At 38.2% G+C, this 15,190-nt stretch overlaps 1 protein-coding gene across 6 annotated transcripts in view; it reads left to right on the forward strand.

The window, feature by feature from the left end:
• LAMA2 (laminin subunit alpha 2) overlaps nt 1-15,190 on the forward strand; it is a 671,264-nt gene that overhangs the window by 557,687 nt on the left and 98,387 nt on the right. For all 6 annotated transcript variants that reach the window (XM_045294657.1, XM_045294659.1, XM_045294658.1 and 3 more), the window contains one exon: nt 9,615-9,717. In XM_045294657.1, the coding sequence (XP_045150592.1) occupies nt 9,615-9,717 (103 nt within the window). The remainder of the gene's footprint in view (nt 1-9,614; nt 9,718-15,190) is intronic.

Below are 15,190 nucleotides of genomic sequence, written 5' to 3' on the forward strand. Positions count from 1 at the left end.
TAACATTTTTCACCCAAGGGAAACCACTTTTAAATCTTTCAACTATTCTATCACATCTCAATGATACTGTGTTCCTGTTATTTCTTAATTCATAAATCTCAGACATTCTCTACTTAACAACGTCAGTGATGAATGAGAAGTAGCTCACTTCTCTAACTGGAAGTGCGGGACCTCCCAGAGTCCTCCATCCCTCCTGGCTTGCTGCCCATTTCTTCCATGCTGGGTGGCACTGCTGTTTTGTTTTGTCCCTATTTTCCCTTTTCAGAAAAGAATGCTCCAGAATTAAAGTTTGAAGTGGCAATAGAGCCCCAGTGGAAAGAAAATGATCACCACAAAAGATCTCTGTAAAGATGAACTATTTCAAACACAAGATTTTGTGATTTTCACATACAGGACACCTTCCACACAGTAGTTGGTCACTACACTTGGGTGACCTCCCAGCTGCAAACACATGCCAAAAATCTGAATGGCTAGCAGCCTCCAGATTTTCAGAACTAACAAAATATTTTGATTGCCCTGACAGGTAGGGAAGTTGAGTAGAAAGTTGTAGAATGAGGTGAAAAATACATCCTTTTTCTCTCTAGTTTGAGATTATCTTAAAATATATTTTCATGTAGCCTTTCCTACCATGTAGGATTTTAAAAATTTGATTGACATTCTATTCAAATTGATCAAAATGTGTAGAATAGAGGCTCTGTATCCAACCTTAGGTCTGTGAATTGAGTAAAAACACTGCCTTGCTCAGGAAAGCATTGTGTGGTCCATTCTGGTAAGTATATATGCTAACATGTTAGTGATATTTAATTTCAATCCCAATTGCATAAAATAATGTATTACCATTTCTTAAACCATGCTATACTGACAAATGTATATAATTAACTATATATTGGTACAGGCATTAAAAATGCACATATTTTAAATTTTTTTCTTTAAATTTTTTAACCAGAAACTTATTGTCTTTTATTTGAGAACAGAAATATGAAGCAAAGGGTAATCAGATACAACTAGAAATCTTTTCCTGGCCTCAGACATGCAATAATAATTCATGATTTATTATTTATAATTTGAATATACACAGTGCTTTCCCAACTTTTATATCCTAATAATGTATTTTTCCCTTATGAGAAAAAATTAGAAAAAATAGTTCTTTGCTATTGTCAATAAATCATATCATTAAAAACTGACTCATGCAACAGTATGATTAAACATCCAGGCATTCCTAATAAGTATTTATTTAGAAGGGTGGTCATATATTCTCCTTAGTCTGTGTTATTAATTATTTTTTATTTTGTAATTGAATGAACCAATATGCACAAGAGAATAGTTAAAGGTGACTTTTTAATTTTTATTCTCTATATAAGAAACTATATAAATATTAAGAGTGCAGATCACATTCAAAAGATTTACCAAAATATGGTATCAGCCATATTGCAAACTTCAACATACAAATGATTTGTATCTTCTTTTATCAACTATTACTTAGCAGTCATGAAAATATGAATTTTGATTTTTTATTGCTCTCTATCATCATCAGCATTTCAATCTAGTATCAGTAGAGTATTCATAGAGAAATGACTTAAAACCAGAATCAATATGATCATTGAATCTGCCACTAAACTTAGTGAGCGTTTTTTCTTTTTCATCAAAAATTCAGAAACATAACTTAGAATTGCGTGACTCACAATGGCTAATGTGAAAAAGCCAATGAATATTTAAGCTATATAGAAAAATATTGAAACTATGAAAATAGTATTTATTAAGTCACCTTGAATTTAGGAATTTCCTTTGTAAGTGATAAACTCATTTGAATCAAAAATGAAAAAAATAAACAACCATGGAACGGATAAATAGAAATCTCAATTTCATAACCTAATATTATACAGATATTTTTAATCAATACATAAATTAAAAAGAAAATAAAGGGTGTGTCATCAGGTAAGCATAGACATCCTTGGGAAGATGCTGAAACTCAATATAAATTTAAAATAAGTTCTTTAAAGCAGCAATACTCTCAGTATCCTTAAACCTACTATTTAGGGTCTGTACCTATCAATGCCAGAATGAAGTGGTGCGATTGCGCTGCTAGGTTGGGTGCTGGACATCTAGCAGAGAGACACCCATGCCCTGTGCAGCTGTCCTCCACCATGACAGCCTTTACACAACATCTCGACTCCTTGTAGTATCCGCTCCCTGCCCCCAGTGCCCAACGCGTGTGGGTCTCCGCCTCACTGCCGCATGCATGTCATCCACAGGTGCTAGAATTAACGAGGGATATCAGTTGATAAAAATATGTTTTCACATACAAGTACCAGTTGTTATCAGGTCTGTTCTGACTAATGGTGGATCTGACTCCTTGAGACTTAGACTGTCAGAGCCGATCGCTGCTCCACGGGGTTTTCCGTGACAGGTGTTTGGGGAATTAGATTGCTAGCGCTTTCTCCCAAGGTACCTCTGAGTGAACTCCACTAACTTCTTATTAGCAACCGAGTTTGTGAGTCATTCAAATTATGAGGGATATTATCATCTCATATAGATCTATTTTGATATTCATATCAATATTAAATCATCTATATGCATACGTATCTATGTATGTTTGATCCTTTCTTGATATTTGAACTGTCTCCACCAAGCTGAAAATTCTCAATCACCAAATGTGGGTTTTCATGCACAAATTGTGGGATTGCTCATGTTAGCCTTTCGTGCCTTGGTGAGCTCAAGTTGCCTTCTATCTTCCACCGAAACTCAGTCCCTGAGGGTGCAGGATGCAAGTCCTGGGATCAGCAACTTTCTTTATATTATTGACCAAAGCTGTCTCTTTGAATGGTCTCTTTCCTGGTTTTTGATTCAATATTTCACTTTGATTATTCAGTCATATTGTAGAAATATAAATTATTTTAACACGCATTTAGATGAGTCCATATGGATATATTTGTTTTGAAATTATGTGTTTATAAATTTATTATCCAGGCAATGCCCGTTATAGAATAAGAAGCCCTCAGAAAATCAACAGCGAGAAGCAAAAATGTGTCTAATCTCACCAATTACAAATGATTAAATATAAAATAGTAGTGGATATACGTCCATACTTATTACATATTTTTTCACACATATCTGGTATATTGAATACCTGTTTTTTAACTTCATATATCAATTAACATCATCTATACCTTATTCTAGAAATATTGTATTATTTTACATGTGCTTGGGACTAGATCCCACCTTTTTTAATAGATCCCACTATGGTAAGAACATCCTTTCAGGTCATTGACAATAGTCCAACAAACCAGAATCTGTTTCTCTGGACACACTCGACATAAACACAATGCAGCTAATCACCAGCTGGCCCTGTAGGCCTGCACATTTTGAACACTTTCTTTATTGAAAACGTTTAAGATTGGAAATCATTTAAATTACATATTTTCTTGGTGCAGGAATCCCTGTGGAAATGTTTGAGACTTGCCTTCTAAAATAAGTTATTTAATAAATAGAAAGCAATGAAATAGTTCATAGACCAAGCTGATGAGTTTTCACTCACCGTTTTCTTATATAAAAACAAAATAACTCTGCATCCCTCCTTAGGGCCAACTTTAATAGATTCAGGAAAAAAATATTTTTACACAGTGAGTTCTTTGAAGAACATTCATAATATAATAAGAGTATATTAGAGAGAGTAGTATAGGTAATAAGTTTTAAACGTGCTTATTTAGATCATAAATCTCTGGGTTGTAAATTTATCAGTCTGGCAAACTATAACTCACCTTCATGTCTCATGTCTCTACCTCCCCCCACTTATAGACTCTTCTTTGGTAGCCACACAGGTGCTTTGGTCCCTGTCATGGAAAATATTTGTTTCTTAATAAGTGATTTTTGTAAACGTTTGTCTTTCTCTCCATAATTCTGTAGTCCCACCAAGAAAATTCAATCTTTCCATCTTGGAACTCAGGGTTTATGCAGTGCTTGAGACAGCTGAAGATTTTGTTAGTTAAATCAATGAATTAATCAATTAGTCAACGACAATGTTTTGACAATAGATACTGTGAATATTTAACAAAAATAGGAAGAAAGATGAACGTTTGTTAAAAGCCAATTATACCAAAGGCTTGGCAAAATGCCTTCCTGACTTTATCATCTCAACTTTTCCCTCCTGCCTTGCCTCTGTAATGAAGTCATAAATTATCTCTCCTTTTCAATAAATAATTAGCAACTATCAAAATCAGATAGCAACCTACATACAACTACGGAGTCTCTTTTGGTGTATTATAGTGAAAAGTATATGTAATTTGTATATTTTTACATATGTTGCACAAAGAGCACGAAAGAACTTACTCTTTTTAAAAATACAATATCCACAAAGACAAGAATAAAATATCTTGAGACTCTTGGAACCTCATTTAAATTTCACATGTGCGGTAGACACAGCTCAGAAACTTGGATGGATGCTTATGAATATGGATGAAGAATAATTAGTGTGAGAAAATGCTGCTTCATCACCTGTACTGAGATTGCTAATGTGCTTCAGTGGCTTCCTGAGCAATGTTGGAAAAGGATCTCTCTAGATTCCAGTGAGATGAAGCATATGTATTCATCCATTACGTGGTAATGTTTTCCATTCTGCTAGCATATGATAGACATATCTTTTAAACCAGGATTGTTGGCAGACTGCATCCAACTGATAATATATGCTACCTGTACTTTCCCTCCCACCTTATTCATTTTGTGTTTTAGGCAGGAAACACAAAACCATATTCCATTGCCCTTGGCCAAGGTCACAGTTCTCTTTTGTTCTAATCTCCACTACTGCCATGGTCACTTATGGCTTTTTCCTATCCGTACTGCTGCAACTGCATCTTCTTGGACTACAACTCTGGTAATGTTATTTCTCTTTTCGGTTCAAGTCAGAAACTTTCAATGACTCCATGCTGTCTTTCTTGCTCTTACATTCCAGAAATTGAATCCAGTCTACATAACAGCCTCGCCCTACTACAAGCCCTTCACAAACTCTACAGTATCAAGAAACTGAAATATTTGAGTTGACACATCAAATATTTCTTGCCACCTTTTTCATTTTTACCCTGTCCCTAGCCTATACCTCATCCCCCCATAGCTGCAGGTTCAGGAAGAAATAATTAACTTGGGACCAAAAAGTAGGCAATGTTTTAAAATGCAAGAAAACAAGACAGTAGCAAATAATTCTTTCAACCACTCAATTTTGTTGCTGAATGGAGCTCAGGGGCCATAGAAGATCAGTAAGTTAATATATGCCCACCAAACTACTCAGAAAATTATCAGCAAAGTCACGATTAACCAATTTCAGGAATAGAACAGTTGAGATTGCTATCACTTTTGAAGATAGTAAAGAATAATAAGAGAAATAGGAACAACTTTAAACCAATAAATAAGCCCTCGTGCGCAGTAGCGTTAGCATGGTGTTTAAGCTAAGGTGGCAGTTCAAACTCATCAGCTACTCTGAGGGAGAAAAGCAAGGCTCTCTGCTCCTGTGCAGATTCCGCATGGCAGTAGCGGCTCTGCTCAGGGAGGCAAAATTGAATCCACAAAAGTGGGTTAAGCCGGTATCAACAAGTTGAATAAAATGGACAGATTTGTCAAACTCACAAACTACCACAGCTCACGCCCAACAAATAAATTAGTTGAATAGTTCTGTATTCGGGGGTTTGGTCTTGGGCTGCTAACTGAAATGTCTGTGGTTCAAACCCATGAGCTGCCCCGTGGGCGAAAACAAGACTGGCTGCCTGGTCCGAGTTTATTGTTTCCAGAGCCCCAGATCGAGGCCCTGTGTGTTGAAACAGACTCCGTGGCAGTAGATTTAGGGTTATATTTATTAAATAGCTCAATTTTTGATTAAAGACTTTGTACACAGGCACATACAGATTCACTTCCAGGTGGCTTTCCTTGAAGAATTTAAGGAATTTGAGGAGTTTATAATGGATACTTCCAGAAAACTGAAGAGGGTAAAATAATTTCCATCATATTCTATAAGGCTGGTATTATTCTAATTCTAATACACACCCTGACAAGGGTCCATACTGCATTCTTTCATTAAATTCTAGAAAACTGCAAACTACTTGATGGTGTTAGAGACGGATCAGCATTTGTCTGGGGACGGAAGACAAAGAAAGCTGGAAGGGAAAGAAAGATTCCAGAGAAGGGATTAGTGTCTGTCCCTCTTGACTGGGGAAGACTTCTCCGTGGTGGCTATGTCATCTCGGGGCTGTAACAAAGTGCCATAAGAGCAGCATTTTGAAGAACTGAATGTATTTTTTCGCAAACTCAGAGTCCAGTCCATATTCGGGCCTCTGTTTACTCTGTTGGCTCCAGGACAAGGACCTTCCTGCTCTGAGTCGGTTTCTCTATCCCTGGGCATTGCCTGGCTTATAAGTAACACCCTCACTGGATGGAGTCTCTTAGACCCCTTTGCGTGTAGATGAACCTCCCTGTCTAAAACACCAGTCAGAAGGACTTTGGTGTGAGCGCGGTTCATTAACATAACAAAGGGAAGACTCCCTGTTCCCAAATAGTTTCATATTCGCAGGTACTTCACGGAAGTTGGACTTTCAATATATCTTTTTTAGAGGACACACCATACTTTCATCCATAACTTATGTTGAAATGTATTACATTGTGAGTTTTTTAAATGCAGTTTACTGCGTGTCAACTATACTTCAATAAAGCTGTTGGAAAGTATTTTAAAACTTTTCAAATCATGCACTATTGGCTTCACTGTTTGTAGGTCCTCAGCCATTTCCCTCTCTCAAGCCTTGTTCCTTGTCCTGTGATCCCTCTGGCTCTTTTCTGTCCTCTTTAATAATCTGTATGCAGCAAGTCAGTTTTCTGTTTCTCCTAACCTCCATATTTCACGTTGCTGTCCAAGGTTAGCTATAAATATATGACTTTGATGTGATTACTAGCTTCTGACCTCATAGAAAGTCATTCATACCCAGGATGACAGTGACAATTGTTGTGTGTGTGTGTTTCTTTGTTTAGGTTCATTCTCCCTGTGATTATGAATGTCTCATATGATCTTCATGCCTTAGAATCATCATTATCAAGGTTATTTATTTTACTACTGTAATACTGGCATCTCCTAAGACCTACAAAAATCAGTTTACTCTTACCCAAATTGATTTGGATTTCAGAGCTTTATAAAGTCTTCTCTCTGATTTTTAATTTTCCTTCCTCGTTGTCCGAGTTTCAGCAGTCACTTCTGTTCTTATGCATCTACTGAGAGAATCTTCACCTTTCTGTTTAATAATGTCTGCCCCTAATCTGTTTTAATTCAGAAAACCTGTAACTGAGGAAATAAAAACAATATATAAATTCAGAATACATTTAGAATTAAATGAATGTCTAAGGCATACTTTTTTGAATAAAATTAAATGACTATAATTTTGTTTTTACTTTTATTTTTCAAGATAAATGATACCTATATGATATCACTATATCTAATACCTCAGGTGAACCGTAGCAGTAAGAATCCCTATGTTTTCAGTTTTCACTGCCAGTTTTCCACAGAATAACTTGCCAATGTTGTCAGAACAGCTCTTTTGGCAGGTAATCAGCATCGATGCCTAATGTCCCTTTAGATTTAACTGTAGGTGTTTCCAATACTGTTCTCGGAGCATTAGGTCATTTAAATGAAAGCTCTTGGTATAGCACCCGACACACTTGGCCCCAAAAGTAGCAAATTCTAAAACCTTTCTTAGTTTGTGACTGATTAAGAGCAAAAGTTACTAAAGCACATTTATAATGAGATGGCAAAGACCTGGATTTAGGAAACTAAAAGCAAAGAGCACAGTCAGCATTGCTGAAGCTGAAAAAATGGAGGAAGAACTGAAGGGGACAAAAAAAATCAATCCCCAAGTTTCAGTAGTAAAGGATTCTACGTGCAAAATATTGAGTGGCCTGGGACAGCTTTGAAAGAAGAAAGGGAAAAATGTTAAAAACTGAAACAACTTTAAAATGGGTCAAAAAGAGCTCAAATGATGGGGTATTACATTTTAACCTAACTACATCTTCCCTAATCAACTTTTCAATGCTCTCTGTATGAGAGATAGCAAAGCTGTTCACTTGACCTTGACTATGGTCAGAGAGGATTCACCAGACTTAATCCAGGTGGAGAACCTGTGAACGAATTCTGGGCTTCCACTGTCAAACATATCCTTCTACAATTCAGATGTTCACAATTTTAGTTTGATACCATGAAAATGTGTTCTGAGATGTTTACTGCATAATTTGAAGAAGAAAAATTTAGATCTTCGAGATATTTATGAAAATTGCTATGAAGCCTTACATTTCCAGTACTCTAAATTGCCCTCACGCCTTCTGTATGTGGAACTTTTCAGCTTGCTTTTTATTTTCCACTCTTCCCCAGCTGTTTTGGATTCCCACCAACTTGTCGTGTCTGTATATGCTGCACAGCTTCTCATACTAAAGAGACAAACCCACAGCCGTCTAACCAATTCTAATTCATGGTGACCATATAGTACAAAGAACTTGGTTTCCAGGGACAAAAAAGATTTGATTCCTTCTAATGGGTGGTATGTTCGAAATACTGACCTTAGAAAAGGCCACTCAAGATGTAACCAACTAGTCACTATGGGTCCATAGACGGCTTCCCGTGGACGTCACTTAATACTTCATCATTTGCAAATATGTCTTACCTCTGTTCTCTTATCCTATCATTCATGCGTCTGAATTCTTGTAGTATTTGAAACCAGGATGATAAATTAACATATTAGCATAACTATGTAGCTAAAAGTATAGTGGAACACTGTATCTAAGAAACTAGAGCTTAGGTGGCCTATTTAATGCAATCTTCTGAATCTGTGCCCCCAATAAGCTCCAGAACAGGCCTTAAAACCAAGATACCAAGGAAAAAATGTTTGTGGTTGTCTAGCTGTGTTAATTATCATGCCTAAGTTCCAAATTAGTGATCCTTCGTACAACAGAACAAAACACTGTCTGGTCCTGTGCCATCCTCGTAATTGCTATGTTTGGGCAAACTGTGCCAATCCAACTCATCAAGACTCTTCATCGTTCTCACCCACCTTCTCCTTTAGCAAGCATCATGACCTCTCCTGAGTACATGGCCAAACTTGTGGAAAAGTAGAGAGTTAGCAAAATCAAAGGAGCTCCTAAATGAGATGGACTGACACACCAATTGGAACAGCGGTCTCAAACATGCCAACGATGATGAGGGTAGTCCAGGTTTAGACCCATACGGTTGTGACAGGTCAGGTTGCCCAAGAACAACCCCCTTGCAATGCAACCATGACCAGGCATTGAGCCAGGCTTGACTTCCGTAATAGGCTCACCTGGTTTTTCCTTGACCCCCCTGGAACCTCAGTTACCCCACCAACTGCAGCCCTCTGCCCACTTCTTCCACACTGGTTTCACAAAGGTTCTTTTCTTGGCACGCTCTCCCAGTATGCAGTCTCCTGGACTTAAATGACCAACCATGTGCCAAAGAGATACCAAGCTCAATTTAAGTCCACAACTCGTTCCTGAAAGCAGACTTCACACACCAAGTGCCTCTTTGGCATCCCTCTCCCATAATTCTGAGGTGTAATACTTGTGACTTATTTTCATGTCCACAGGCAACACATCCTCGGGGTTTATTAAAAGAAGGTGCCAAAGGGTCTCTTCAGAAAAGCTTCAGGATTCTTAATGAAGTCAAGAAGTTAGCGAATAATGTAAAAAGTGAGTGTGGCCTCTGTTTATTATTATGTGTAATAGCATTTATGTGTAATGGGTAAGAGATCTTATCACACTGTTGTAGGACTGTAATTCTTTCAGCATGTTTTTAATGATGATTTTATTGCCTGGATTTAAGGAAAGAAATACACTTTCTCATTCATGGTAAAGTATTTTGCCTTCCGATCTCCTTTTACATTGGGTAAGGTTTCATAGCCTTTAAACCTAACTTATATGGTATCACTCACCTATAGTTAAAGTATGGTCATTTAAAAAATGAAGTATAAGTGTTTATGAGCACCAAAACCTACCTTGGATTGTCTTGAGAAGCAATAAATCAAGAGGAAATCAACCAGGTACATGTCATTCAAATGTCTGTGAAACTTTCCATTGTGTAAGTTGAACACATTTCCTGAAAATTTGCAAAGCTTGTTAATTACATTCTATAATGCATCATATTCCCAATTCAAGGATCACAGTTTATACAGTATCTACACTGATAGCTGTTTTATAAATGAACATATGGCACACGTACATGTTTTTCATATCTAATATCACCTTATTTCTCTCTCCAGTCTCATCCCTCACCATTTTCTCACCCCAATCTCTTTATCCTTACCTAATTTTCATACCCTTTCCATTTTATCCTACCATGGTATTCAAAACACCTCATTGCCATCAAGTCAATTCCAATTCATCGCCCACTATAGGACCGGGCAGGATTGCCTCTCTGGGTTCCCAAGACTGTAACTTTTTATGAGACTAGAAAACCTTGGCTTTCTCCCTGAGAGTGGCTAAGACCTTGTAGTTAGCAACCCAGTGCATAGCCACTACACTAACAGGGCTCCTTTCCCACCACTGCAAGCCCCCATGTTTGCGTGGTATGACGCTTTTCCCATGGAATGCTTCATTTCCCATCTTTCGTCTTCTAACTCCCTTCTATCAGATTTTAAGGTTTATTCCCAATGAAATCTTCTCCAGGAAATCTAATGCTCCACACATTTTCTATGCACTGAACTCCATGCATAGGAATTCCTGGTGGTGCAGCAGTGAGGTGAGGCACCTAGCAGCCAGGTCATCAGCCACTCCATGGGAGAAAGAGGTGGCAGTTGGCTTCCCTAATAATCACAATCTTGAAAACTTGTGGGCAGGTTTCTGGCCTAGGAAACCTTCTCAAACGGTAAGTTGTGATCACAGGTCTGGTCATGTAACTGAATGTGGAGTGTGTGACAAATTTGGCAACAGTCAAAGGTTTCTGAGCACACGCTGACCAGATTAATTCAGAGTCCAATAGGAAAAGAATCTTAGGTGTCTCTGGAAGTGCTTGCCCACATTGCAGACTTCTTGGGTGAAAGGGAGACTAGAGTAGAAGAAGTGTAAGAAGCCCTGCCTAGAATCACTATGAGCTGGAATCAACCCAACAGAACTGGTGCTCTCTGAACACGTTTTGGACAGACTTGCCAAACCACCATGGATTTATGTTTCTATCTGAATGACATTAGAGATAAAGGCTTTTTGATTCTGTAGTTCTAGTACATAGTGACTAACTCAAATTAATCACCTATATAAATTATAATTTATACCTATACATATATATTTAAATTATATAACTTTATATATAATATACATATAAATTTGTATATAACCTTATGTAAACTTTATATATAATATGAATATTTATATATTGCTTTTTTACCTAAAAGAATGATATTGGCCTTTACTTATCTTAGGAAGAGAAGAAGTCTTAACAATTATTTGTATTTAGCATACCTTAATGGTCTTTGGTCTCCAATATGAGATGATATGAAAGTATGATGTCTGCCTCCATTATAGATGGCACTCTTGAGAGGAAAATGCTTGGGATTGTGTGGAGGAACCTTGGTAGCATAGGAGTTATGCAACAGTTGGGCTGTGATCCCGAGGTCTGCAGTTCGAAACCCACTCCGTGGGAGAAAGAAGGGGCTTTCTGCTCCTGTGAAGTTACACTGTAAGGAATGCACGGGGGCAGTTTCTCCCTGCCATAGGGTCACCATAGGTTGGCATCAACTTGATGGCAATGAGAGTAGATGAGTGGATTTATGATAAGTGAAATAAGACTCTTTCTTTTTATATATATATATATATACATATACATATATATAATCCTACCTAAGAAGTAGTTGAGCATAACCCAAAGAGTGACTTTAAAAGCCAAAGTTTGCTCCCTATGGAATGGGGGAATTGTGGTCACTTGGGTTGTGGTCACTCCTTCCTATCCCACTTGGCTATTGACCAAAAGCTTAGCAGTTCAAATCTATCCAGTTGCTCCACAGCAGAAAAACCTGATGACATTTTTCCTTAAAAATTGTTATTGTGGCATGCCGCCTAGTAAATTCTGACTTCACTGAAACCTTATAGCGAGAGGACAACTGCTCCATAGGGTTTCAGAGGCTATGGAAGCAGACTGCCATGCATTTCTCCCATGGAACAACTCGGGGTTCAAAGCTCCAACCTCTATCTTAATAGCTGGGTGCTTAATTACTGTGCCACCAAGATTCCTACAGATTATAGATGGGCAAGCTGGTGCAGCAGTCCTTCTCTGTCACACAGAGTCACTGCGAGTGCTCCTAACAGCTGCCTTCCTGGTGAATACACCTGCACAAGGATAAGAACTGGAGGAGGGCCGATTTTTGTTGTTGTTGCTGTTTTGTTTTCTTTTTCTCTGTCTTGTTTCTGTGCTTATTATTGTCTCTGCATATCTATCTAGATAAGATAGGCAGGATAAAAAATCCAAAGGAGAAAACAATGGGACCGAAGATACCAGGGGGACACGGTAGAGGGGGAGGCAGGGAAAAGGAAGTGGGTGCTAACAAACCCAGGGACAAGGGAGCAACAAGTGATCCAAAATTGATGGTGAGAAGGGTGTAGGATGCCTGGTAGGACTTGATCAAGGCCAATGTAACTGAGAGGAATTGTTGAGACGCAAATGAAGGCAAGACATTATAGTGGAACAAGAGGAAAGTAAAAGGAAATAGAGGAAAAAAATAGGAAGCAAATGGGCATTTATAGAGGTCTAAATACAGGTATAGACATATGTAAGTATATTTATATATAATGATAAGGAAATAGATCTATATACTTATATTTATATGCTAAGTATTAAGGTAGCAGGTGGACATTGGACCTCCACTCAAGTCTTCCCTCAACGCAAGGACACTTTGGTCTAATAACCTGGCATTCTGTGATGCTCAGCCTCCCAAGATGATCGCTGAAGACAAATGGGTGCATATGCAAATGTGGTGAAGAAAGCTGATAGTGTCTGGCTATCAAAAGATATAGCATCTGGGGTCTTAAAGGCTTGAAGGTAAACAAGTGGCCATCTGGCTGAGAAGCAAGAAAACCCACATTGAAGAAGCACACCAGCCTATGTGATCATGAGGTGTCAAAGGGATCAGGTATCAGGTACCAAAAACCCAGAACAAAAAAATCATATCAATGTGAATGAGGGGGAGCACAGAGTGGAGACCCAAAGTCCATCTGTAGACAGTTAGACATCCCCTTACAGAAGGATCACAAGGAAGAGATGAGCTAGACAGGGCGCAATATAGCACCAACAAAACATACAACTTTCCTCTAGTTCTTTAATGCTTCCCCCACACACACCCACTATCAGAAGCCTAATTCTACCTTAAAAATCTGGCTAGACCAGAGCATGTACATGGGTACAGATAAGAACTGGAAGCACAGGGAATCTAGGACAGATAAACCCCTCAGGACCAATACTGGGAATAGCAATACCAGGAAGGGAAGAGGAAGGGGGGAGGGGAAGGGGGAAAGTGATCACAAGGATCTACATATAACCCCCTCCCGGGGAGATGGACAACAGAAAAGTGGGTGAAGAGAAACCTCAGCCAGTGTAAGAAATGAAAAAATAATAATAATTTATAAATTACCAAGGGTCCATGAGGGAGGGAGGGTGGTGGAGGGAGGGGAAAAAAGGAGAAGTCGATACCAGGGGCTCAAGTGGAAAGAGGATATTTTGAAAATGATGATGGCAACAAATGTACAAATGTGCTTGACACATGGATGGATGGATGGATTGTGATAAGTGCTGTACGAGCCCCCAATAAAATGATTTAAAGAAATAACTGGAGGACAATGAAGCGAGTCATCCTGGTCAGAGTCTTTATTTGTGCTGTGGTTTTAAAATAGCTGATATAATTTTCATTGTGGAATTGTTACATTAACTTGGATTTTAAAAAATATTTAACGTAGATAATTTATGGTGACGATTGAATTTGGGGGTGTCCCTTTCACACATAGGCTGAGTACCTTACTCCCCTGACCTATCCACTCACCTATACACATCCCTTTGTTTGCTTCTATTTCCCCTCCGAAATACTGCTCTTAGAAAGATCAAGGAACAATTCCATATTTAGGGATTTTTCCAAGAGAAAAATAAATCGAATGATGGCATGGTAGAAAGGGCGAGGAAACAGAAATGTTCATTCGTTTAAACGTCCTGTTTTTTACTCCAGGTAGTACATTATTTAATGTAATGAAAACCCACAGACTCCTCAAGTAATAATTCCTCCAGAAAGCCAAGCCAAGGCCATGATGGAGATTGGAATGTTTTCTTGCTACATTATGACATTTCCCTGATTTGTGGCCAATTACCCAAGTTATAAAATGGCTGTTAATCACGAAAATGCCATATATTACCACCAGGAACGGCTGAAATAGGCCCTACAGAGCAAAACTCTTGACAGCAGCTATTAAAATCGAGATTTAGTCATTTCTCTCTCTCTGGGGCCTGGAGTTAGAGGGAATAAAAATGGTGGGCTGCTATGCCCTCCATATTTCTCCATCTTTGCTTGGTTCAATTCAGTCCAGTTCGCTTAGTTCATGAGCTTAGTCCCGAATGACTTAGTGCTGCTTCTGCCACTTTCATGCCGCCCTTGCCTTCAGGGAGTCGGAACTTGCCAGGAGCTATTTGTCTTGCTTTTTAATTTTTGAATATACATCTGCTAAAGGTAAATTTGTCCTTGTGTAAGGCTGAGATCTGAAGCCGGTCTACATTGCACTTGTCTGTGGAGATGAAAATCGTTTTGCTGATGGATATGAAGCTTGGCTAAAATTGATGATGGAAAGAAAAGATGAATGAATGCCACTAGGTGAATTAATACTACTGTGTAGACAGATAAGAAATTCTATCAATAAAATAGGCAGTTGAAGTTCTCATGAAATGTGTAAAGGGAAGGGATGTAGTATAGAATAATATATTAGAAGTCTGAGGATACTATATTTTAAAATTAGACTCTATATTTAATATATATATATATATATAGAGAGAGAGAGAGAGAGAGGTTTTAACCCACCTGTCATTTACATATAAATAGATGGATCCCCGATAGCAAAATATGTTATGCTTTGAGCTGCAAACCGCAAAGTTGGTTGTTCAAAGGCACCAGCCCTCCATGTGAGGCTATGTGTTCCTGTC

The sequence above is a fragment of the Echinops telfairi genome, unplaced genomic scaffold (assembly GCF_000313985.2).
Source record: "Echinops telfairi isolate 266 unplaced genomic scaffold, ASM31398v2 ScPeMD7_3533;HRSCAF=4204_0, whole genome shotgun sequence".
NCBI classification, from domain to species: domain Eukaryota; kingdom Metazoa; phylum Chordata; class Mammalia; order Afrosoricida; family Tenrecidae; genus Echinops; species Echinops telfairi.